The sequence below is a fragment of the Meleagris gallopavo genome, chromosome Z (assembly GCF_905368555.1).
Source record: "Meleagris gallopavo chromosome Z, MGAL_WU_HG_1.1, whole genome shotgun sequence".
NCBI classification, from domain to species: domain Eukaryota; kingdom Metazoa; phylum Chordata; class Aves; order Galliformes; family Phasianidae; genus Meleagris; species Meleagris gallopavo.
In genome coordinates this window covers 51,211,399-51,237,425 of record NC_139435.1, presented here as the reverse complement: position 1 = coordinate 51,237,425, position 26,027 = coordinate 51,211,399, and the positions used below count along the sequence as shown (strand labels likewise).

Below are 26,027 nucleotides of genomic sequence, written 5' to 3'. Positions count from 1 at the left end.
CACTCCTACCTGCAGAGGAGATAGGCACAGTGATGCTTTTCTTCCTCTCAGCCTACAAAACAGGTCATCTGATTTGGGAAAATGAGTAGTACATTGGAAATCTAGCAGTTGATCTCGCTTATAAGTAGACCAACTGCTTATAACTAGATTAAATGCTTCATCTGCCTTGCAGAGTGAAATTATTTCTTTTGAAATACTCTGTCCTGTAACAATTTAAATAACTTTTGAGAAATTATGAGTTCTTTGCTTAAAAATATCTAATTACGTTCATTCATATATCTCTTTGTAGACTTAAGGATTTCATTTTTCTTTTGTCAAATGCTATGTTATTTTATGTTCATTACTGCCACTCAGATGGTTTCCAAATGACTTAAGGGAAATATCGTTGCTATGATATTAGTTAAGTCAAAACACCTACTTCTACATAAATGCTGAAGCGCTATTCAGCATTCTCATCAAAATAATTCAAAATCAACATTATTGATCTTAGGGACATGATCTCTGGGGGCTTGGTTTGTGGGTGGAGGAGTGCTGGCTCTGCTGACCACCAGTAATGTGCCCAAGGATGGGTTTGGCTCTCCTGGGGAGGATAGAAAACATTTCTGTAAATTTACCAAATGGTATCTGTTTTGGTTCAATTATCCATTACAATTTAAAATGAATCTTTTATATTCTTTGTATGTTGCAGGAATTATGGTTTATTCTTTGACATAAAAACATTTTTCTAAAAGCAATATGAAATGCCCACTGTCTTACATGTTTTTGCAATGCGTTGTGTCAGCTTGGTGGTATTCTTTCTTGTTCATTTTTGCTGTAACACAACCTCTGGCACTAGTCTGGGGACAGTAGTTACCTTCCATGGTCTCTGTTGCTACGCAAATCTCTGGTCCTCCCTTGACTGTAATTACTTCTTGTGCAAATCCTGTTATCTCCCTCCATGCTGGTTGTCCTGCACCAAGAAAACCCAAAACATTGCATTAGGAAGTACTCGTTACTGTGCTTCCCTGCAGAACTGGCTCCTCTTGTGCTGCTAGCCAGGAGCATTATCACTCTGGCAAGAAATGCACAGCTGTCAGAGTGGAGGAAGGGCTCTAGTGCATCCTTGCCAACAGTACAGAAGGACATCAGAGCTTAAGTGTGCCATTTCTTTGTTGCAGCAGTGTGGCCCATGTGTGGCTCCACGTGTTGGAAAGGCTGTTTGCAGACCTCATTTGAGGAGAGCTGTTCAGCAGCAGATGGGTGTCACGCTCTGGTTGGGTGGCACTGAAAGGAGCACCATCCGTAATGCCAAGGCCTGGGAAGATGAACTGATCCATAGAGGCAAACTTGAGGGAGCAAAGACTAGATTTTTAGAGAAGAGGCCAAAGCGTCAGGAAGGAAGTGGGGTGGGGCTGGAACTAGAATTTTTTTTTCCCTTTAGGTTACTTCATTTATCTGTAGATCAGTGTAATTAGTAAAATGCATTTCAAGTGGGTTTTTTGTAGTAAGGCACTTAAATTTGTTTGCAAGGCATTCATGTGTAATGATACTACTTTTGACAGGCTGAGGCATCCTAATTTCTCTTTAGAAAGCAGCACTGACCACTGACCTTCTGTAGTCTGGCTCTAATAAAGGAGGAGGATGAGGTTTGGTCCTTGAAGAAAACAGCTTTTGGCAAAAAGGATTTGCAAATATTAAAATGAAAACAATAAAAATCATTGCTAAACAGTTATTTTCCATAAGAGCAGGTTTTTGAGGCTTTGTTATGGTAAAGTAACTTTCTGGAACATTTGTCTCCTTGGAGGTGCCAGCTGGGCACCTACATTAATGGTATCTAATAATCAAAGTTTTAAGCTTGGAGCAAGGTACCTGGGCAAGAGCTGTGTAGTCAAAAGCCAAATAATGCCATAGTAAAAATAATTCCTCATGGGTTCTGTACAATGGGAAGTTCTATACAGTCTGACAGAACACCCCTGCTGAGCCCTTTCCTGGCAGCAGTACATCACTCCTGTGTTTGCCTCCTGACAGATAAAGCTCTGATCTGGAAAAGCTGCAGTAAACTTCAGATGGAAAAGCAGCTGAAGAAATGGATTAACCCAAAAGTTCTGTCAGAGTAGGAACCTAACTTGCAGGGCTTTGCCATGTAACTCAATAATTTCTGACCAAGTGGTGGATCTGGGAGAGGCTCACAGACTAAGTTGAGTGTTGGTGGAGACCTGTGCAGGACAGGGAGCAGGTCTGAGTCCAGGCCTGTGGGCTTCCAGACATCACCTGTAGCAGTAATGACTTGTGGGAACAGAGCTGGTTAGAGGAGTCAGTTTGGGGTAATTCTGAGAAGAAAAAGGGGGGGACTTACATGTATCTGCTAAGCAGAAGTACCCCAAAATAGAGCGCTGTGGATGCCTCCAATGTTTGTGACATGTTGCAGGCTGTGAGAGAACAAGTGGAGAGAGTGGGTAGATGTATTCAGAAGCAAATGATACGAAATGACTCAGGCTTGGGAAGCATAATATGTCTGTCCTGAATTAAGGACACTACAACAGTGCATGACATTGTCAGGAATGATGCAAAAGACTGAAATGAAATAAAACTATAACCCAAACAATCTGCAAAGTGGTTTCTTTCAAAGGAGAGAGTCTGTACAGGATTGTTCAGAGAAAATTATGGAAACTGTTATTAAAAGAAAAGAACCAGTGAGAATGATATGTGAGTGGGAGAGAGTAATGAAGGATCCTGAAATGGATGGTGAAGAGGAAGAGATTAAAGTCAAGGATGTGAGTTGTTCTAGTTGATGTTCTCTATTACTAAACCCATTGAATGGGAAGAAGTTGCAAAGCAATTTGAGTGTATAGTTTTTGAGATAATGTTTTAAAGTAGGCTGCAAAGAATTGGGTGCTCTTAGCAATGGTGTCAAGCACTTCAACCTGGTAGATGATGACAGTGAGACCCGATAGGGGCACACATGCCTTTCTGAGCACACATTAGAGCAATGTGGAAATGCACAAGGTTCTGCAAGTGTGAGCTTTGTCTTGCAGCAGTGGATTGGGAGAAAAGAAATTGAAACAGGATGCCCACTGTGTGCCACATAGTGCTGCTGAGATGATAGGCCATGCAAATAATTGCTTTGAGATTATCAGATTTGGTTTTGAATTGTAAATTTTGTCACTTGGATATGGAAGATTATTTTCACTTTACCTCCTTTTTTTTTTTTTTTTTTTTTTTTTTTTTTTTTTTTTTGGTGCGTGTGTGTGTTTTCAAACAGCAGAAGGCTTTACCACTTTGTCCTTAAGTCTTCATCTTCAAAAGTGCAGAAATTTTAAAACTAAACCTCTACAGAATATCCGTTCTCCCATTTGTCATCTACAACTTGTGCTGAAAATGTGAAGTTTTGTTTTGTTTTGTTTTGTTTTGTTTTCTTCAGAACCTTGTACCAACTCAGTTCTTACTGGTATTTCCTTTAGCATATCCAAGCTGGTATCTTGATAGCTTGTACCATGCTATAGGTTCAGTATCCTTACTGTTCTATGCTCTGCTGTATTTATGGGCACTTCTGTTGTCCACTGATGCACCAGTGGTTTTGTGTTGTACCTAGTGATGCTGTAGGAAAAGAAGGCCTGTCTGCAGGACTGGTACAGGCATGAGACCAGGGTTATCCCAAGGGAAGTGGGAGGAATGTGTGGTGTTGGAGCCGTGCTTCTTGCTGGCAACCACTTGTTTGGCAGGCTTTGCTGCATTGTAAAAGCTCACTGTACGTTGTTAAATGGACATAAGCAGTATTAAGAGTCTTTCCTGATATTCCTGTCCTAAAAGATAATAACAATGCTGGAGATTCAGGCACTGGTAACAATTATTCTTTTAAGAGTTTTTTGGGGTTTTTTTTGCTTTTGGCAACAGAATCAAGACAGCTGATATGTTCTGGGCTGGTGCAGTGACGCCTGCAACTTGTCTGTGCTATGGTACTTGAAAGCAGTAGATCCCTTATCCAATCATTCACTGCACAGCTCATCTGAATAATCTGCCAGGGAGAGAAGATTCTGGGGTTAATTAAATTTGTGTCTCTGAATTATGCAAGCATAGATGAAATCATTTTCTTTATGTAAATGGAGACAGAAGGAGCAAATTTCCTGTAGCTGCCCTTAATTAAGAATGATCAGTTCAGCCACTCATGTTTTTTCAGTGTGAATCTAGAAAACAGAAACTTCTGCACCTCTGTTAGCCTAGACAGATGTGTTTGACATTGATACTAAGACTTCCTGTGCACTTCTGTTAAAGTAGTGCAAATTCTACAAGTTAAACAAGCAATTATGTTGTTGCCAGAATGGTAATAGCTCTTCTGTAGTGTCTTCTGACCTTTTTTTTTTCACATACCCCCTTTCACAGACTGTTAGTTATTGCATTCACTAAATAGTTGAAATGAAATCTTTATTTCCTTTAACCATGAAGAATGAGGGTGATGACACAGATGATAAAATGATATAAGAAAACAGCTCAAGTAAAGCAGAGAGGAAGTATGAGAAAAGGAAGGGTTTGAAACAATAGCTGATCATTAAGGCGCAGAACCTGATGGAAAAACTAAGTATTCAGCTCCGTACAGAAGCTGCATCTTAACTTTTTGCTTTCCTTCAGTGTTTGCAGTCTCCCAATGCTGTCTACTGACCGCCATGCAGGAGAAGCAAGAGATGGGTGATACTGACAGCAGCACAGGGATAGTAGGAATTTTAGGCATGAATAGTTGTTAGCTACGATGAGGAATATTTTATGTATTCCAGCCAAGGATAAATGTTGTGGTTGTGTAAGGTGGGCATCTGTGAGAACTAAAAATGATGCTCTGTCTTCTTGTGCTGGTATGTATTCTGGAAAGAATATGGGCTACAGACACAGGAACTCATACCGGTTTGTTAACATGCTTCAAAGTGGAACAAGTGCAGAGGGGGCAGATGCAGGGCTCGTTTCACTAAAATGGTACCTAATGTAAGGGGAAAAGTTGTTTTGGATGGTGTTCATATACCGCTGTTTTCAATGTGACCTTGTTTCTTTGTCTAGACACAACTTGAGCACTTTATTTAGTTAAGATATACCTACATGCAACTTCTCTTCCAGGCTTTCTCATTTTCTTTCACTGCTTTGTCTGGTAGTCTGTTGCTAAGGATAAAGAAGGTTTAATGAAGGTGGGCAGCAAGGACTTCTCTTTTTCTAGGGGAAGAGCACGTCATCAGCTATTAATAATGAATTGTACCAAGCTGAATGTTTGCAGTTCAGAAAGACTTTTCTTCATTGTTGGGAAATACAGCAAATTTCAAAGTACTGCACGTCACCTATTGTAGAATCACAAAATGGCTTGGGTTGGAAGGGATCTTAAAACCCACTCAGTTCCAATGCCTTGCTGTGGGCGGTGTTGCTGCCCACTAGATCAGTGAGGATGCCCTTTATGTGTGGAAGGCTGAAAATGAACATAAAACAGCTTTTCTGAAACAAAAGCACTGACAACTGGCTTGTGGTGCTGCTTCCTGATACAAATTAAAAAATATTTTCTATTATAGATTTATGCATTTGCAATATGTACTTTACTAATAAATATTCCTTAAAGTTCTTCAGAAAGTATAGCTCAAATAGGCAAAAGAAACTTTTGGCCACTCTGCTTTTCTCAAGCTGAATGTATTATCTGAATTCTGATTAAGCCAAAAATACTTTAATTGTATGTTGAACTTCTCAGAACTGCATGATATAAACTTATAGTATAAAAGCAGGACCATTTGTTAAGAAAGGAGCCTTATTTCCAGAATTTGATGAGTCAGACTACTTTAGTCTTGCAAGATGCAGAAAGAAATAGTAAATGTGTCAACAGCAGTAAAGCTGGATTTCAAACATTTGGGGTAATTTTTGCAAATTTACAGGTTATCAGCAAGTTAATAGAATAATTGCAAAAGCAGCAGTAACCTGCATATAACTGGAAAACAGATCAAAGGAAACAGCTCTCAAGCACAGCTCAGGCCGTCTTGCTGCGGTTCAGACTGCTGCTTTCTATTGCAGTATTTGGGTTTATATCCAGGTGCTGGAAAAGCACAGTACTGCTGACTTGTCTTCATGTTCTGCCGAACAGTAGAGCGTTTTCTGAAGAGCTGCATTTGTATAAGCTGATTCCCATGTTTTTACTCTAAAATGAGTTACTTTGCACAGCTGCTTTTGAATGATAGTATGTTCCAGTTTTCAAACTTACTTTCTAGTTTTTCATGACAACTTTGAATTTTAGCTCGATTTTCATGTACTTTGTCCCTGCCGGTTTTGTATCACCTACAGATTCAATACTTCATTCAGTTTCCTAAATGTTTCAGCTTCCATTTTTTAACTAGAGTATGGAAAATCATCTGATTTAATTGCATTTAATATAAATTAAAATGTTCTTCTTCCCTCAGAACTTTTCTAGTGTTTATTAAACTGAGACATGGCAGACTTTTTTCATTGCTTTCCCTTGTTTAAGGGACAAAGCTCTTTACGTGTGGATATTCTGAAAGGGTTCTTTTCAAAAGCTGTTGCAGCATCTGCTGAGTCCTTCAATTTACTGGCTTAGTTAACCTTTGGAAGAAACACCATGTCAAGCTGAATTAGCAACCGCTGTCACCCATTGACTATTGTTATTTTGAGTTCTTTAAAAGTGATTTCTAACTGATAAGAACTTTACAGAAAAAAAAATCACAAAGATGAGAATCTTGCATCTGCTTTATTACAAATTAAATAATATTTTGGAATTAAAGATAAAAAATATATTTTTTTTATTCTCAGATTGGTTATTCTGCCTTTTTTGAAGTCTTCAAGCACAGAAATTCCTCAAAAATTCTTGCTTTCACTTCATCCAAATTAGTGAGTGCCTGATTAATGATTCTTTGGTTCTTGCAAAGTTTCTGAAAAATATATCATGAAAATGGAGGAGGAAAGTAAATTTCTACATATTTTATTTGCTTATGAGAAGAAACCTGCCACATAAGTGGCAGCAGTTGATTCCCTCATCATCATAGAATCGTTTAGGTTGGAAGGGACCTTTCAGATCATCTAGTTTCACCCCCCTCTCCCCCTGCTTTAGGCAGGGATACCTCTTAGACCAGGTTGCTCAGAGCTCCATCCAGCCTGGCCTTCAGTGCTTCCAGGAAGGGGACAATGACAACCTCACTGGGTGACCTGTTTCAGAGTCTCAACACTCTAATAACTTCTTCCTAATATTGAGCCTAAATCTACTCTTTTCCAGTTTAAAACCATTTCCTCTTGTCCTGTAGCTACCCATCCTTATAAAAAGTCCCTCCACAACTTTCCTGTAGGCCCTTTTCAGCTACTGGAAGGCCACAACAAGGTCTCCTTGGAGCCTCTTCTTCTGAAGGCTGTAAAGCCCTATATCTCTCAGCCTGTCCTCTGAGGGGAGGTTCTCTAGCCCTCTGATCATCTCTGAGGCCCTCCTCTGGATCTGCTCCAACAACTTCATGTCCTTCTTTCGTTGGGTGCTCCAGAACTGAACACAGTACTCCAGGTAGAGTCTCACAAGAGCAAAGTAGAGGGGTAGAATCACTTCCCTCAACCTGCTAGTCATGCTTCTCTCAATACAACTCAGGATACAGTTGGCCTACTGGTCTGCAAGCACACATTGCCAGGTCTTGTCACATCTTTCATCACCCCCAAATCCATTCTACTCAGAATGGCTGCTCTCAAGCCATTCTCTACCCAGCCTGTATCTGCACTTACAATTGCCCAAGATGCAGGACCTTGCACTTGGCCTGGTTGAACTTCATGAGGTTGGCATGAGCCCACCTCTGAAGCCTGTTCAAGTCCCTCTGGATGGCATCCCTTCCCTCTAGCTTGTCAACTGCACCACTCAGCTTGGTGTCCTCTGCAAACTTGCTGAGGGTTCACTCAATCACACTGTCCACGTTGCCTGCAAAGAAGTTAAATAACACCAGTCCCAACACTGATCTCTGAGAAATGCTACTCATCACTGGTCTTCACTTGGACATTTAAACACTGACCACAACTCTCTGCGTGTGACCATCCAGCCAATTCCTTATCCAGAAAGTGATCCCTCCGTCAAATCTACTTTTTTTTTTTTTTCTTTGTTGGTTACCACCAGCCACCTCATCTTTATTTTTCCATGTACCTTACTAGGGCCTTCAAGAGGATCTGCTCCATGATCTTACCAGGCAAAGAGGTGAAACTGACTGACCTGTAGTTTCCTGGATCTTGTCCAGGTTATGTTTTCTCTTTTCCAATCAGTGGGGACTTCACCAGACTGCCATGACCTTTCAAATATGATGGATAGTGGCTTGGCAACTTTATCCGCCAGTTCCCTCAGAATATGTGGATGGATCTCATTGGGTCCCATGGTCTTGTGCACCCTCATATTTGTTAGATGATCTCAAACCTGATCTTCACTTACAGCAGGCAGATCTAACTTCTTACCATTGCCTTCTGCAACGTGAGTGGTGTGACTAGAGCCCTTGCCAATGAAAGCTGAGGCCAGGAAGTCATTGAGCATCTCATCCTTCTCTGTATCCCTCGAGACCAGGTCTCTGGTTTCCTTCCAGAGAGGAACCACATCCTCCCTGACCTTCTTTTTAATACTGATTAAAAGGAAAACTGTAGCATTTCTTCTTGTTCTCTTTATGTCCATGGCTAGATTCAATTCTGTCTAGATTTTACTTTCCTAATCTGATCCCTAGCTGCTCAGACAGCTTCTTTGTAGTCCTCCCAGGTAACCTGTTTCACTCCCTATAGACTTTCTTTTTGAGCTTAACTAAGTCCAAGAGCTCCTTGTTGATCCACAGAGGTCTCCTGGCATTCTTGCTTGCCTTCCTTTTTCTCGGGATACACTGCTTCTGGGCTTGGAGGAAATGGTACTTGAATACCAACAAGATTTCTTGGACCCCTATTCCCTCCAGAACTTTTCTCCCATGTCGCTCTGCAAAGCAGTTCCCTAAAGAGTTCAAAGTTCTGCTCTCTTGAAGTCCAGAGTTGCAAGCTTGCTGTGCATCCTCTTAGTCACCCTGGGGATTTTGATCTCCACCATTTCATGGTCTCTACTGCTAAGGCAGCCCTTGGACTTCATGTTACTCACCTGATCTTCCTTGTTAGTGAGGACAAGGTCCATCATAGCACCTTTTCTCATGGGTTTCTGTACTACTTGGAAGAGGAAGTTATCATCAACACATTCCAGGAACCGCTTTGATTTCTGGTGCACTGCTGTGTTGTCCCTCTAACAAATATCTGAGTTGTTGAAATCCCTCATGAAAACCATGTTTTGTAAACATGAAGCTGTCCTATCTGTTTATAGAGAGCCTCATCCACTTGATCTTCCTGATCAGGCAGCCTGTATGATGTCTCCTTCCCCTGCCTTCCCTTTAACCCTAACTCATAAGCTCTGTGTCAGCTCTTTGTCTGTCCCAGGTGGAGCTCCATGGACTCCAGCTAGTTACTGATGTAGAGGGCAACACCCCGTCACCTTCTTCTCTGCCTGTCTTTCCTAAATAGCTTATAAACATCTATTCCTACATTCCAGTCATAAGAGTCATCTCACCACATCTCAGTGATGTCACTGACATCATAGCCCTGTAGGCATGCACATGCCTGCAACTCCTCCTTTTTCCCCATGCTCCACTCACTGCTGTACAGGTGCTTGATTTGTGCTCTCAGTGAGGCTGATTTACCAATTAGAGTTCCCTTATCCTGAACTTCAGGTGCTGTCTTACTGGCCTATGATCCTACTCCAAGCCCAGGGCATCCATTGCCATTGTGAACCTCAAAGTGCAGTGATTTGAGGATCCCCACCCCCAGCAACTCTAGTTTAAAGCCCTCCTGATTAAATTGGAAAGCCATCATCAGTGACTTTCTTATGAAAGTGGGTGAGAGGGAACGAGAGGAAGCCTTAAGAAGATTCAGGGTTTCAATTTCAGCAAACTCAGATGGTGATCTCCTTTGTATATTTCTAGAGATAAACTTATTTTTTCTTCATACCTCATCTATGTTTTTCTCAACATCTAGAATAAATCATACTTTGCTGAAGGGAGTGGAACAGCAACAAACATCTTTTAAAATGTATTCTTCTAAACTTTTAGGTGCAGATATTCTGATGTTGATATTACCTCTTGGAGCCATTGCATGCATATAGATTGTTTTAGCTGATGAATAGGAAATAAAAATTTGCCTCAACATTTTGAGAATGAAGTGCAAGCATATGCAGCAACAATTACCTACCTATTTGGCTGCAATTTGAGAAGGGCAGCCTTTGACCAATTATATTACATATTTACCATTTTTCCAGAAACTACATCAGGCTAAAAACACATCATATCTTCTACAATGGATTGAATCCCCAATCCACTACATATGGTGCTGTCAAATCCATGCATACACACCTGCTGCATATCGTAAAATCAGTGAATTGAAACATTCTGTCAGTGATAATTTTATAGAATGTAGAATTTTAGTGTCACCTGTGTCTCTATGATCTTTTTAGGTTGATGGTTACTCTGTAGTAATCTTCTTAACAGTCACAAGGTAAAGCTGCATATATAATCCGACATTATGCATCTGGTATCTTGTTTTATCTCTTAGTTCAAATGCCTACATTGCTCTTTTGAGAATACTACTTTAGATCTTGAGTAAAAGAATACAGCGTTCACATGCCTTGTCTTTCTCCGTGTCCAGCCACTGCAAAAAGCTGTTGCTAAGTTCTGCCAGTACTGATAATTAAAATATAAAACTGAAAGACTCAATTATCCGTACTTTGTGCGAATGATCTTGACTTTTATGAAGACTGGACAATTTCACAAGCAAAATGATAAGAGAAAGATTTCTAAGACTGTTGAATATTGTTTTTCAAAAATTTTCTTGTTCATAATTTATTTCATTAAAAATTCAGAACAAGCAAATTTCAGAACAGCTTATTTGACTTTATGCAAGCTAATTTCACCTTCAGAGTAAGGTGTTTGAATGGCAGTTTTGTGTGTGTGTGTGTGTGTGCATGCTTTTATAAAACAGCACATTGAAAAATCTGTGTCTGCCAATAAACATTTTAACAATTTCCCATATTTACATTTTTCAGCTCCAGCAGAATGTGGCACATTCTTTACTAAATAATTAGCTCAGCCAAGGAAATCAAGTTTTATTGTTTCTGACTAAATGTACCAAAAACTATTTACACTTCACATTTATGCAAATAACTGAATCCAGAGCTAAGCAAAGCAAAAAGGCTTTTGTTATCTGTTGAAGTTGTTCATGTTTGATAATTTAAGAAACTTTAGTCTTGCAGTTAAGGTGTTGCTGTTTCTTCTTGTATCTAACTCCAGGACATGGCTCATTAGGACTGCATAAATCACAAAGTTGGTCTGTGCACGTTGTTTTGCTCTGTTGTGTTAGCTGATCTTCAGTCTGTTTAACTGTACTCAGATACTTGCATATAAAGTTAAGCACATGCATATTAATTCCACTAAATCAGAAGAGATCACTTCTTATTTGAATGCTTTGCTGAATTGGATGCTGAGTGACTGTAGCTTTTCTGGTACAAATACAATTGCTGCATATAGCTGGTGCTGTTTTCAGAGGTAGAGTTATGCCAGATCAGACTTTTTGGTGATGTCACTGAAAACATGCTAAAACTTTTGAAATTGAAACATTTTCTCTTTCAGAAGTAAATTCTGAGAAGACTCTTATATTGTAGCTAATGACAAGCAAAGGAATTTAGCTGGAAGTCCTTACATAAACATTTTCTTTTCCTTTTAGCTTATTAAAATTCCCAAAGTTGATCACCCAAATGAATCGCATACATTTAACTTCTACTTGTCAAATGTTGGCAAAGATAACCCTCAGGGAAGCTTTGACTGTGTCCAGCAAACTGCCTCAAGGTAAGTCTTACTTAACATTTTCTTTCATGGTGAATCTAATCAGATTCTGTGGCTTTGAGCATGTAGCAAAAATCTTTAACAGATGCATGCTCTTAGTGATGAGCTGCAGTAAAAAAAAAAAAAAAAAAAAAAGTTCCTAGCAGTAGCATAATTTTTTGTTCATTATAAATACTAGCTTTTACATGGAGTTATTTTGGTTTTGCTTTAAAAAGAAGAAGCTTTGAGTAATTTTTCACCTCTTCATGCTATTTTTAAAAGCATTTAGAGTTCCATATCATTCAAGCTAGACCAGGTCCATTCTCCAACCATATGTAAATGTAACTGGCAGCATGCTAGTAGGATAGCTATAATGGATAGTTGTCTGACTTTAAGAACCGCATAAGTCAGTGACCTTACCCATAACTGCATGACTGCTGCACTTCAGAGCCCAACCGCAGTACAGAAGCACTTTGTCCTGATTCATTTCAGTCAAAGTAAAAAGTGTTAATGTCTAAAAGGCCAAGAAAATACCATCTTTCTATGCCAAGTTTGCCTCAGCCCCTACGATGATGCGCTTAGTGTAGCATTGATGTGAACAATTGTCCATCTTATTTATTAGGATGTTGCAGGCAGATTTTGTGTAATTACATTGGAAGCTGATAGCAAACAGCCACTCAAGCGTGTCTCAGAAAGTTGCTAATTATGTTTGTGGTCAAAGAAAAGCCTCTGCCCTTACTCTGGAAACATGGGTTTTGTCTAGATAGAGAATTTTGCCAGCAGTATGAAAATGAGCTGATTGAATAGCCCTCTGCCTGACAGAAGATCTCTAAACATCCTCCTTCTCTGTGTTAGTTTTCTTTTACTACAATGCAGCCTTTCTGTGAATTCATGTAACTGATGGAACCACTAAAAGCTGAATGGTTTAGTGGTTTCAAGTTTGGAGTGGTGTGTTTTGGTGTTTCTTTTTTTGTTTAACTTGTGTCTGCAAGGGGTCAGACATCTGCTGAGGCACAAAGTAAGCCTACAGGAGTGCATGTTGGGTTGAGAGGTCTTGCTTCTTCTTTCTTTTGTCTGATTGAAAGCACTGCACATGTACTGCAGCTGCTGGTATACCGAGGCTGCTGCCAGCTCCCAATTAGAAAATCTTTAAGAGACCTTCAGGAGAGCCATTGTGGAGGACTCATAAAAATCTTTTTTTCTGAGAGATACTGCATCAGGCTCCTTCTTTAGCCAATGTACAGGGGTCCTCAAATCTGACTCCATTGTTTCACCAAACCTCTCTGTGGGCTCTTTGTTGTTTGGGAAGGAGCAGATTCAGTTAAACTAAACTGAATTCATTTTATAAGTAAGACTAAATTTAAGAACTTTTAGTTAGAAATAATTCTGAATAGTATGCCTATATACTTTGAATGTGGCTCTGCAAAATCTAATTCAGATGAGCTTTCACCAGTTCCTTTGTAGTCAGCTCTTGATCTGTTCAAGTATTTTATGCAGAATCATTTTAAAAAATAATTCATAAGGAACTTCTGGGGAGTATTTGGTTTCCTGCTGAAGGTGGGTCTGGCTTCAAAACTGGCTGAAGTTTTGCAGTCTATTCTGCAGTAGATTGCACAGTGCCCTTGGTCAGTGCTCAGAAGCTCCCATGGTATAAGCCTGTTCTGAGCTCTGATCAATCTTTGCTTGTTCTGGAATATTTTATAGCTGGTTTGGGAGCTGTACCATGCTCTAGGCTTGCCACACGGAACCCCTTATCTTCTTGACTTCATGTCAGGCCGCTACAGTCCTACATGGTGGTAGCATACTACATGCTGCTGACCAGTGCGTGATGCTTTGGTATTGGTGATGGTCCTTCTTGAACTGTTCAGTTCCTATGGTGCATAAAGACAGCAATGTTCTAGGAAATGTGCAGTAGATAGAATTTGTGCTCTAGATGGCAAGAACTATTTTATTTTGTAAATGCTGTGATTTTGGAGCAAGAAATAATGCCAAAAATACAGCTCTGGGCTTTGGTTGGACAAAATTGTAGCTGTATCTTGAAATACTGTGCAGTGACTTGGCTTGGTCTACCTTTGTGACTTTCAGAAACAACTTGGTAAGTTAAGAAACTAGATGTCAAACCTTCATGACTTTCAGAAACAACTTGGTAAATTAAGAAACAAGGTGCCAAATGTTCCTCACTCTTTCTTTATGGAACCTTTACTAGGTGATTCAAATCATCTTTAGGGTTGTCCAGAATGTTTTGGGCTAGTGCAGCCTAGCATCCTTTCTCTGGTTGGAGGTGTTGCTAAGGTGAGTGCTACACAAAATAATTGTTAACAGCCATAATCACTAAACCAGGCTAAACTAAGTTGCTATTAGGCTACATAGGTTATCTAGGCTACATGTGCTCATCTGGCTGAGTGTATTACACTGTAAAAATGCATTTAAACTTATCCAGGAGAAATGGGGAAGCAGTTCTGGGGAAAATCTCCCTCTTCACTTAGTTTGGAACTGCTGACACCTCTGTCCATGAGCCACTGCTGATTTCTGCAGCTGCTGTGAACACAAGGCAGAAATCCTAGAGGACTGTGCTTCTTCAGAAACCTGATGCCCACCTGAACTTTGCTGAGGAGACACCATACCTGGTCTTGCATTCTTTCCTGTTGTGTGGGGCTTTGATCTAACTGTCCCTTCTTTAAATACACATCCCCAGAGAAGCAGATAGTTAAACCGCAAGTGCTGCAGGTTGCTATCAAACAATGAGTCAGCAGGGGATCCTGAGACAATTCAGGATAGCAAATAGCATGCAAGCTTTAGGGAAAGTCTGGCTTACGTCCCTTGAACCTTACAGGGACTTAAACAGTGATGGGCAAGACCTCTGCCTGTCAAAGGCAGAGGAAGCAGGTGACTTTCAAATATGCATTTAACTAATTGCTGAGCATGACTTAAGAAGGCTCTAGGCATGGGTGTCCAACTTTTTTTTTCCTGAGCCACACTGAGTGAAAAGGAATTGTACTGGGCTACATTTATATGTTACTCCAAAATAATGCCTCCTATTTATTTCCATGGAAACTCAATAGATACAAAGAGCACAATAAAGCTATTTGATAGAGCAAATTCTCAACTACTAAATACTCTTTTTTCAACACAGTAACCACCATTAGCTGTGCATTTTTCACCTGCGATGAACAAGAGCCAGCCTGCTGCACTCATAAAAATCTGCACCAGCAAAGGGGACCCACTGTCACTGTTGCGACTGCTGAAAACACCACCCACTGCCTCATTGTGCTCACATTCACTGTTTGGTCTCCATAAACATTCAGCAAGTGCTGATGAATGTCAGTGGGTACCATTTTTTCAGTCACACACCTTTACTGCATCTGCACCTCCATGTCAGGTGCCATTTTGTCAGACCAGTCCTCTATTGCCATCTGTCACACGGCAACAACATGTAATGGGATGTTAGCAGGAAAGTCCAACCTCTGCTGCTGTACCACCACCATCTGCCTCTGACATCATAAAATAGGAGGTATTATTTTCAGAATAGCTCTTGTAAAATATACAATATTGTCAATATATAAATGACAAAGAATTTTAATATATTTATTAAAACCTTAGGAAAAAAAAAACAACAAAAACAGAGAGGAACAAACCCATAAAACTAATGGGATATTTGACAATGTTTTTGTGAAATTGATGCATCAGTCAAGTTGGATGTCAAGGGTTGCAGTTCTCAGTGAGCTCTCAAAACGTTCAGTAGAGATTTCTGATGAAATTTTAGTCTTCCTGTGCTTCATCCTTGCAAGTTATTGTTCACAAATGTACACAGTGCCAAAAAGCAATGACACTGAATAAAGTATGATTGTGAAGCAAGGGATATAAGAGGGAAATGTGAAAGTCTAATGAAGAGGCACGATCAGATTTTTGAGTTGAATGTCTCATTGCAACTCTATACATTCCATTTGAAAATTTGCAGATAATGTATGTGTATCAACTGAAAATGGAATCACAAACATAAATTGGTGACTTTTTCGGCAGATTTGAACCCTATTCTCAAACTCCTTTATCAAAACTGAAAGCACAGCTGCGCATTCTTCGCTGTTCAGAGCCCCGTATTTAGCAGTTATTTGCCATCACTTGAGTCAGCACTGCCCTCCCCATGCCTTGCTTTCAGTCGACGCAGTGTTAATAGCACACCAGTAGTTTGGTTGTTGCTGAGCAACGGGTGTGTGCCTGGGGCCACTCCGCTGTGAAGAGCCACCTCCATGATGGCACATGGCAGGGGCTGGACCACACTGCCAGCTGTGCTGGGCATCATGCAGCCTGTGGGCTGCGGGTTGGGCATGCCTGCTTACAGGCATATAGTGCTTATAGTTTGGATGTCAGTCTACTTAGTTTGCATTGTAATCTGAGTAGTATACAGTAGTTTTTTGTGTAGCAACTCATACTATCCTGAGCTTGCCTCTTGAATGTGATTATATGAGAATATTGTAAATATATTGGCAGATAACATTGATAAAACAACGATGTCTGGTTTGCAGAATGATTTGAAGCATATATTACCTAGTGGTGAGAACTGAAAAACATTTTTCTTTGGCAGAGCAGGTTTTTAGGTTTCTTATACAACCATACTTCTAGACTTGAAATAGTGCTTGGGCTCATTTTTTCTCAATGTTTTTATAGTTCTGGAGCCTCTCAACTGAGTAGCCTGGGACTTATACAGAATAAAATTACAGTATGTGCAACAAATGATTCCTATCAGATGACCAAAGAGCGCATGACCCAAGCAGAAGAGGAATTACGCAATCGAAGTGCAAAGGTTATTAAGCCTGGTGGACCATATTTAGGTATGGTTGTATTTCCTTTTCTACTAGATGTCTGTAAGTTTTCAAATTTAGTAATTGGTCCTTTCATCATAATGTCAGCAGAGTTTATGTGTTCAGAAGACTCAGTGTTAGATGGCTCACTATCATATTGCAGATTTAAAATCTGTTGCTGCATTAAAGGTTGGCTTTATTTTTCCTCTGGAAAGCCTGCCAGCTCTTCCTTCCTTATTATTATATTTCTTGGCTGGTAAAAATTTTGACCATTGAAGTGCAGGGTTTTATCTTCCCATACACATACCTTCTCTGTTTTAGTAACTAATGTTTTTGGTTCTGTAAAAACACTTTAGAATACAGTGTTAAACCAATACTTATAAAAGTAATTAAAAAGAAAAAATAACATCAAGGACATCTCCTACACAAATTCAAATACTTGCTTTGAAAAAATGTGCTTTTTATATATGTTAATCAGATTTTGTTTATGCTTTTACTGTGGATGAGCTGTTGTTACTCTAAAACAGTATTTTTTTTCCATAAAAAATAACTCTGTCATCTGCATGTGGATTTCATCATTTTGCACAGAACAAAATGTGCAGATGAGACTGCATCATTAAACCATTTTGAGTACTGTTTCTCCAAGGAGAATGGAAATAAGAGTCCTGGTGAGCATGCAGTGCTGGGGCTGACATGGCAGTGAGCTAGACAGGCCACATCAGTCCCTGTGCAGAAAAAGCCAGCATGTGCTGGGCTTTGTCACTATGCTGACATAGACACCCCTGCCATGGCAAGCTGCGTGCTCCTGTGTCTCTGTCTGCAGAACCTTCTTAGAATTGCAAAATGAAGAGCAAGTGGCCTCTGTTGTGGGTATAGAGCTGGAAATGGGTTAATACTGGGACTGGGATGTGCACTGTCCAGGCTGCAAGGTGAGATGTGCCATGTCGCTGCATTCTGCAACATTCTGCTTGGAGAAGCTCCATTTTACATGGATGTCATCTATGTTCTTCGTGGTGGTTGCTTAAACAGGTTTCAAGTGAATGTTTTTAAGTTAAATAAATGGGGTCTGAAGATGAGCAGCAGGAGAATGATGGTGTTTGTGGATGCTTCTGTTTCACGCTGGCATAGGCAAAGATAAGATAGGACAGGGTTAAATTGCTGCTGAGGTATGGAGGGCGGCTTTCAGCATGCTTCACGCAGCACAGATTGGGAGCTGGGGTTGTCACTCACAGTAATGTGTGGTTATGTTTTCAGTTGATTTTTCCAAAGTGATTCAGAGACATAAGTTAAGGTGCTTGCTTGAATGCCACATACACTATCCATAGTGCCAGGGATGCTTATCTAAACTGTGTTTACCTTGTCACAGCACATCAAATGCATTAATACACAACTGGCAAGTTCATGCTGCATAGTCATGTGTCTTTTTGTGGTTAGGTTTGTTCTGGAAAACCAGAAAGGCAAAATCTGGAAATTGAAATATTATAGTGATTTGGCTTTTTCTGCAAAATGGTAATAAATTTTTACTGTTCCTGGGAATAGCAGTGTATAAACACAACTATGTGCTGCTCTCTTTCCTGCGACTACAGAAATTTCCTGAATTCCAAGCATTGCTGTTGGAAGAGAGGTAGAGCTTCAGTTCTTATGACACATACTCACTAGCTTCCCTCATGGACCAAACATGAATTGTTAACGTCTGAAAAATGCATAGTTTGTCTCACATCCATTACATTTTATGGAACGTTGCAGGATTTTTGTTTGTTTTCTGTTCCGTAGCAGATGTTATTTAAAAATGGAATAGAGAAGTTGAGGGCTTTTCTTGGGAAACTCAAGTTAATGGTTGGCTGCTGTTGCTTTAACATTCTGAATTCACTGTTTGCAAGCACTTGCATTGTTCTTCCAGTTGAGAAATATGTGTTTTTGTAGAATTTGATCCAAAATGCTCTGCAGGCTTTCCTTTGAAACTTCTTTGTCATGGTTCCAAGAACAGCTAGATTTTTTGTGTATTGTTTCTGCCCAACTTGATGCCATGTATATGGCCATATGTAATAAGAAGGGAGAACTTTTTGAAATAAGTAGGTCAGGCGATGAACGTCAGGTTGGTAGTCTCTTTAAGCAGCAGTGCTATTATTTGTTCAGACTTGGTCTCCTTTGGCATTAATGATGAAGACTTTAATTATATAGAAGGCCTTTTCTTCAAACTGTATTATTTAAAAAAAAATCTGATTTATTTTATTCAGTGCTTAAGATCATAAACTGGAAAAATAATAAAATCAGCATTTACATAAATATATCAGCGAAGTCTTCCTAACAATATAACTGATTTACCTGATTTCTACTGTATTGAATAATTTCTTAATTCTGTAATACATCTTTACTCTGTGTATTACCAGTGGATCTTAAAATGCTAACCAAATCTAGTTCTTGCAGATTATTTGGCCTAGTAATCTCTTTAAAATCAAATTCCTTGTCTTCTCCCAAACTCCCATATAACTTTTTTTTTAAAACTCTTAATTTAGGAAGAAGAGTACAGATAAGAAAAGCACCACAAAGCATTCCAGATCCTGTGCCTGAAAGGAAGAGGTCAACACCCATAAACCCAGCAAATACAATACGGAGGACTCATGCAAACAATGCTGTTTCTCAGCGACCATATAGAGACAGAGTGATTCACTTACTGGCATTGAAGACCTACAAGAAACCAGAGTTACTTGCTCGTTTGCAGAGAGATGGTGTCAACCTGAAGGACAGGAATTCCCTTACAGCTATCCTGCAGCAGGTGAGATCATGGTTGCCAGCATTTTTTTTACTCCTGCTATTCTTTTAGTCATAATTTTGGGATGTGTTGCTCCCATGTTTAAATGAGAAAATAATAAACACCTTAAATAATCCTCTCACCATTTAAGTGTTTCAACTGACTTTATGCACGTGCTTCAAAATACAAGCCAAAGTGAGGGAAGGAAAGATTAAAAGATATGTGGGGGGTAGTTTTGTTTCACTGGGATGGCAGGCAGCAATTAACTATTTTTAGCTCTGTTGTCCCAATGCCTTTTCTTTTCCTATCTCTGTTTAAGAAGAAACTGCTGAACTAGGTAATGAAGAGAACCTGACCATGCTTTCTCTCAATTGCTTGATGTAGCTCTTCTCAGTATTTAATATTTCTTGCCACAAACTTATGTGGAGCAAAGTCCAGTAATGAACTAAGTTATTATTTCACATGTAGTTGGTGGCCTTTATATAGCCTCTTCTTGTGATCTGACAGTCTTAGCAAACAATAAATGAGAAAGACAGTAGTCTCTATTGGGGAAAAAAAAACTGCTTTGCTATCATATGGATTCTGTCCTTGTCTTTCTTGCAGCCTTTTTCCCTGTATGCTAGCTTTTCTAGTGCCCCACTGAGTTGGGTTCCCATTGCATTTCTGTATCACATTCATGAAAATCACCAGTAAGCCTGTTGCATGATGTAGATGAGACTTCTAAGCTCTGTATTCAAGTGTGTCACATACTGCTACTTTTTTAACGAAATAATTCTGATAAGGCTCATTAAGATAGCATATAATGTTTCTAATACTACCTGTTTTCACAGACTGATGACTGTATTGTGTATGTAAAGTAGGAGTATTTCCTGTGTATTTAGAATGGTTTTGAAAACCACTACAGTGAGTAACTCAATATTTATGCAGTTTTAGTTGATCCTGAACTGAATTTTAAACATTCAAATAAGTTAAGTATTGTTTAATTTGTCCAGAACAATGGCAGGGTATTGGTGCTGTTGTTTTTTTTTTTTACCTCAAAGATGTGTAATTTAAAGATCCATGTTCTTACATATGAATTTAATCAACTTCATAAATAATTATTTTTGTATTTTAAGTTTCTGAAGCTCAGCTTACTACAGTGAAAAAACGTATGACAATCATTTCCTTTTCCATTATTTTTGGCAATATTTAGAGACTTTCTTGGAGTCTCTTTCTATTATGTGGTGTGAGTTGTGTAAAGGTATTAGTTTACATTCAGAAATAAACAATTTAGCAGCACTACACTGTAGAAAGCTTTGTTGACATTTTTCTTATCTTCATTATTAGTTTTCTAGGAGCCTAAAGTCAGGAACCAAAACTGTGTTCTCACATGCATATTTCATTATCTTAGAATGCAGCTTTAATTCAATTTTTAACGAAGTTCACAGATTCACCATGTTTTGTTTACTTTGAATTATTTTTAAGCAGAGGAGAAACACACAGATTAGCAGTATTTAGCCACAGTGTCAATAAAATTAAACTCAGGTGCAAGAATGTGTCAGAAAAGACAGCAAAAAATAGACTATGCTTAACCCACTAGCACATTTAAATCCTCCTTCTTTGAGCATCAACATTCACACCTTTTAATAGTAAGCATTACAGGAGAGAAAATGATCAAGGCAGCACAAAGTGGTGGTGATATGAGACTTTGTATGAGAAAAATAGACTGACATTGTTCTTCTCTGAGATTTTCTCTGAAAGTTTGAGCAGGTATCAGAGTAGGAAGCCTGAAAGAGCGCTTTGGTTGTCACTAGTCATGAGATTTTGCTAGAGATAACAATTTGAATTTTTTGAGTATACTTCGTGTTATTCTTAAGGAAGATAAAAAAAAAACAACTTATTTTCAGAGACACAGGACTTTCTCATGATAGCATCTTGCTACAGTCAGCTCTCTGCCTGCAAGAGAAAGAATGCATCTGTACATCACTCTGTTAGCTATACATCTTGATTCCTAAATAGATCTGGATAAGTATTACCGCAGTTAGCTTTTTTCCACCTGTAAACAGTCAGTGTGTCTTAAAATTAATGGAATGGATGAAAACTTACGATTTATACTAAACGAATAAGTGTATTTCTCCTTATCAAGTAAGCCTTTTCAATAGAAAGGTATTGTTTCTTGTAGCGCAGTCACTTGAAAAAGAAAATTGATTCTATTTACAAGACAAGTGATGGCAAATAAAGCTTATCTTGCTCCTTCTGCAGTCACCGAGGTGATGAAAGAAGCATTTTCCAAGATCTGTTGTGCTCTGCAAACACAGTGTAGCACTGTCAAGCACAGGGATTGTTGGTGTCATCCTGAAGTGGAGCAGCTCAGATCTCTCCACATATTTCATTCTGGCATAGCTGTATTTAAAGACAGAGATATGTGATGCAGAGAAAAGTTTTTCTTAAGAGTACAATTCATAGAAGCTTGCATCTTTGGGGGATTTTTTACATCCAAACTTTTATATCCAAATTTGACTACATTTCTGAGGATCAGCACGCATTACATGAGAACTACTTTGTCTTTCAGCTATAAAAACTGGTGTTTGATTTTATTTACGTTGTTGATTTAGCTGTGCATTGCTACTGTGGTTTAAATTTAGGTATAATTGTCTTTTTTTTTCCCTTTTGTAAATGTCTAGGTAGCCAACTTGAATCCCAAGGATAATTCTTATACTCTGAAGGATTATTTATTTAAAGACATTCAGAAAGACTGGCCTGGATACAATGAAGTTGATAAACAGACATTGGAGTTAATACTTTCTAGGTAAGTTCAGTTCTCTCACATGGGTGTCTAGTTAACTTCTTGGGTTGCACTGAGTAAAGAGGAATTATCATGGGCCACGTACAAAACATATAATATGGTTAATGTATGCTAGTAACAAAACTTTTATTTTTTAATTTTTTTTAATTAAAACTTTAAAAAAAAGGGCAACAAAAATAAAGCAGGTTGGTCACGCATTGTAGGAGAAAGAGAATAACAGTTTTAGAAACTGTGTGTTTTGCCAATAATGAAAGGACTATGACATGGATACTTTTGCTTTGTAACCTGAAATGTGGGTAATCCTTGCAGAAAAGTAAATTCATCTCAGAGTACCACCAGCACCAGTCATTTGGGATCTCCTGTAACTTCTAGTAAAGATGCTACATCAGCTTCTCCTTCCCAGGTATGTTGTGGCTTTTTAAAATTATTTATAATGTACTAAGCTTTAACTTGCTTTTATATTGGAATAAAAGTTGTAATACAGATACTTGTATTATGCTGTATGAAAAACTGAAGCACGTATTTCTAGATGGATGCTTATGTTTTTGTTTTTCTTAAGATGGTTGCACTGTCAAAGACCTTAAGTCTTAATGATAGTGTAGCCTAAAAGCTGCCATGTTTAGTCTTCTGTGTTTCAGAATGTTCAGAATCTTCTGAAAGATAGAGAATTCCTGTATTTGCTATCTTGTAAATACTTCTAGTTTGGCTGGAGACTATCTCTGTAGTGTCTGAAGAGCTGAGATGTTAGCATAGCACCTGTCTATCAATAGCACACTGACCTTGCAGGAGCTAGCTCATCTGTAGAGGCTAAACTTGTTGGCTACCCATTATTATCATGTACTTTCTGATTAAAATCTTAAAGTTGATTTGTTTATCTTGGTGTGTAGGAAGGCATTCTGAAAACTATAAATGTGTATATATATTTTGTTGTATGATTGCATGTGTTCAAGTTTCTTTGTGGTGTGGTAGTTAAAATGCATCAAAGATGCACAAACATAATTATGTTGCTGCTTAAATATAATGCTTAGGAAAAGCTAGAATAAGCAGAAATTACAGTTGCAGTCTGCTGTATGGAAGGTATATATTTTTTCTTGCTGCCATCTTTAAACACCCAACATGATGCAGGGTAAAAGGGAGGTCTGGATCAGTGGGTCCGGGCTTCCCCCAGCCTTTTCAAACTTAAGATACTTGCATCCTGCTTTCCTATCAATAAAAAAACACAATACAAACTCTTCAGAAGTGGCTTAAAAAAATCCATGTGAAATGTATTCCTTTAAGGAAAAGTATGACACTTTCTTTGGAACTGTATTTTTATAACAACTGAAATTCAAAGAAATTTAGGTACATCAGAGCTTGTGTGTAATGATAAACTGTAAAGTACTTGGAGTTTCACACTGTTAAGATACTTGAGTTTAAAAAGTGGAGAAAGGGCACACCTGTTCTTCCCTTATTTTCATCCTGTCAAACAGCAGCACAGTGTGTGTGCTGTGGACCTCTGTGTGTTACAATTAGATGGCACAGAACTGTGCCCAGTGCTTAGTTTACAAGTGCTGCCACCTTGTAAATCAAGAAAAAGCACAGCAGGCTTGTTGAGGAAAGCACGAACTTGTGTTTCAACTGGAGAAAATAGCTGGAGTGGCAGCTGCAGCAGAACTGTTTTTTCAGCCTGTTCTTTGTCGTCTCTTCTTTAGGTGGTAGATCTGTGTTCAATAGCTGCTTGTTCTTAGATGTTCTCCATTCAAATGAATGCTACTACTCCATTTTATTTTGTAGAAACGGCTCTTGGATTTCAACTTCATTGATCCCCTGATGAACAAAAAGCCGAGGATCTCCCACCTCTCCAGTCGAATCCAGCCGTCCTTGAGCAGACCCCCACCTGCCCCCAGCAAGAAGGCAACCCTTACCACTGCAGCACCCGCCCCACCATCCCTGCCTGCCGCCCACCCGCCTGCCTCCAATCCGCCCCAGACTGCCAGCTCAATCTCCCCCAGCACACCTGAGGGGCGTGGGACGCAAGATCTGCCTCTAGATAGCATCAGCCAAAGAGGCAGTAGCGTCTTCAAGCACCAGCAAGAAAAATATACCTCTCGGACTCCTTTGGAAACCCCAGCACCCGCCGCTGGTCAGTTGAAACATCCCACATCTGCAGGTGAAGAGGATATGGTGTGCAAGAAGTCCATGAAGAAGACCAAAAAGCATAAGGAGAAGGACCAAATCAAAAAGCAAGACACTACAAGAGAGCAGAAAGATGAAGGACTTCTTGAAAGTAAAACAGATCTTAGAAAAGAGGAGACTGCCATGACGAAAAGCGCCTCTGGTTTGGAGTCAGATGAAGGTATTAAAATGCTGTTTCTCATAACTATTACATGAATAGGCCTTCTGAAAAGACACTAGAAAAACAAAGACTAGAAACATGAATAGTCTACTTTTTCCCTTGCTGTATTCTAAGTTCTTTACCATTATCTCTACTTTATGATAACGAAAAATTAGGAAATAATTTGATGTCTCCTCTCTCATTATATTTTAGTTACCAGCTTCGTCTTTAAAAAACTAAATAAATAAAATAAAATAAACAAAGCCCACCAAACAACTCAGAAGCAGAGACTGAACATTTTATGCTAGAGCCTTGTCTAAAATTGAGTACATTTTTAAGAATTCTCACTCTGCAGTACTGAAATCATTAGAACAAGGAAATATTCCATGGGTGCCTATTGAAAAGTAAATCTTTAAAAGGAAAGCATAGATGCTAGAAAAAAACAAGTAATGGATTTATTTTTTTATTTGACTTCCATTAAACTGACAGTTTATTTAAGTTTACTGCACATTTTTTAATCAACTGTTTTTAAAGCCTGCACATTAAAAGCACATAATTAGAAAAGTTTGACATACAGGTGCTGCATGGTAGTTTACTGAAACACACAGTTCAGACATAAATGTGTTTGATCATGCGTTGAAATACAAGTTTCATGGCAATCTGCATTTTCATGGAAAATCTAAAACCTACATAAACTGACATACAGTTTTCTTGAGTTTAGGTTTTAACAGTCCTGTAAGCTCACCTCCATCTTAGCCACAGAACTCACTACTAAAGCAGGCTAAAAGTCAGGTTTGGCTCTTAGCTGTCACAGCTTGAGGGCATGTTTAGTGCATGAAGGGTGTCCCTTTGAAGTATTCTTCTGCACATAGAAAAAGTGCTTTGAGGTGGTCTTTTCCCACATGCCCTGGTTGTACTGCCTCATGTCCACATGTGGTGTGAAATTACCTTGAAAATATTTTGACTTTATCAACATATGAGCATCTTTCTCCAGATTCCAGCAATATAACTCCAAATGGCTAGGGAAATAAAAATCTGTATTAACTCTAATGTTGATCCCTACACTGAAGCTTTTAAATGGGCTGAGCCATTTTAGCAAATATTGTTTGAGCTCTTGGAAGTAAAATGCTCAAAGCAAAATTCTTCACAAAAGTAGTGTTTGTTAACATTACTGTCTGCATTTCTCTCAGATATTGTTCTGACTTATGCTCTACTTTTTTACTATGCTTCCTGCTTTCAACATTATAATTTTAACGTTAAATATAATCAGCTTCTGTAGAACATTGTAAAATAACTCTTTTCCTCTGCCTTTGCTCAGATGTCTTACAGATTTGTAAAAATGGCTGAGCATTAGCAGAAATAATGTGCTTCGACAGGGGCAGTGTAAAATAATAATTATTAATAGAGGGTTTTTTTCTGTTTCTTTTTTTAAGCTTTCCAACAAACACTAATGAAATTAAGGCAGAGGTTTGATAAGATACAAGAAAAAAACACTAATTCCAGTTACAGCTTAATTTTCCTTAAAGCAGCTGTTCTTGTTTAT

The 26,027-nt window shown here is 38.9% G+C and overlaps 1 protein-coding gene across 1 annotated transcript in view; it reads left to right on the top strand.

Moving 5' to 3' along the window:
• ELL2 (elongation factor for RNA polymerase II 2) overlaps positions 1–26,027 on the top strand; it is a 49,144-nt gene that overhangs the window by 13,598 nt on the left and 9,519 nt on the right. The window contains exons 3-8 of the mRNA XM_085212992.1: positions 11,737–11,858; positions 16,500–16,663; positions 19,150–19,409; positions 22,049–22,173; positions 22,480–22,573; positions 23,944–24,505. Coding sequence (XP_085069118.1) covers positions 11,737–11,858; positions 16,500–16,663; positions 19,150–19,409; positions 22,049–22,173; positions 22,480–22,573; positions 23,944–24,505 — 1,327 coding nt within the window. The remainder of the gene's footprint in view (positions 1–11,736; positions 11,859–16,499; positions 16,664–19,149; positions 19,410–22,048; positions 22,174–22,479; positions 22,574–23,943; positions 24,506–26,027) is intronic.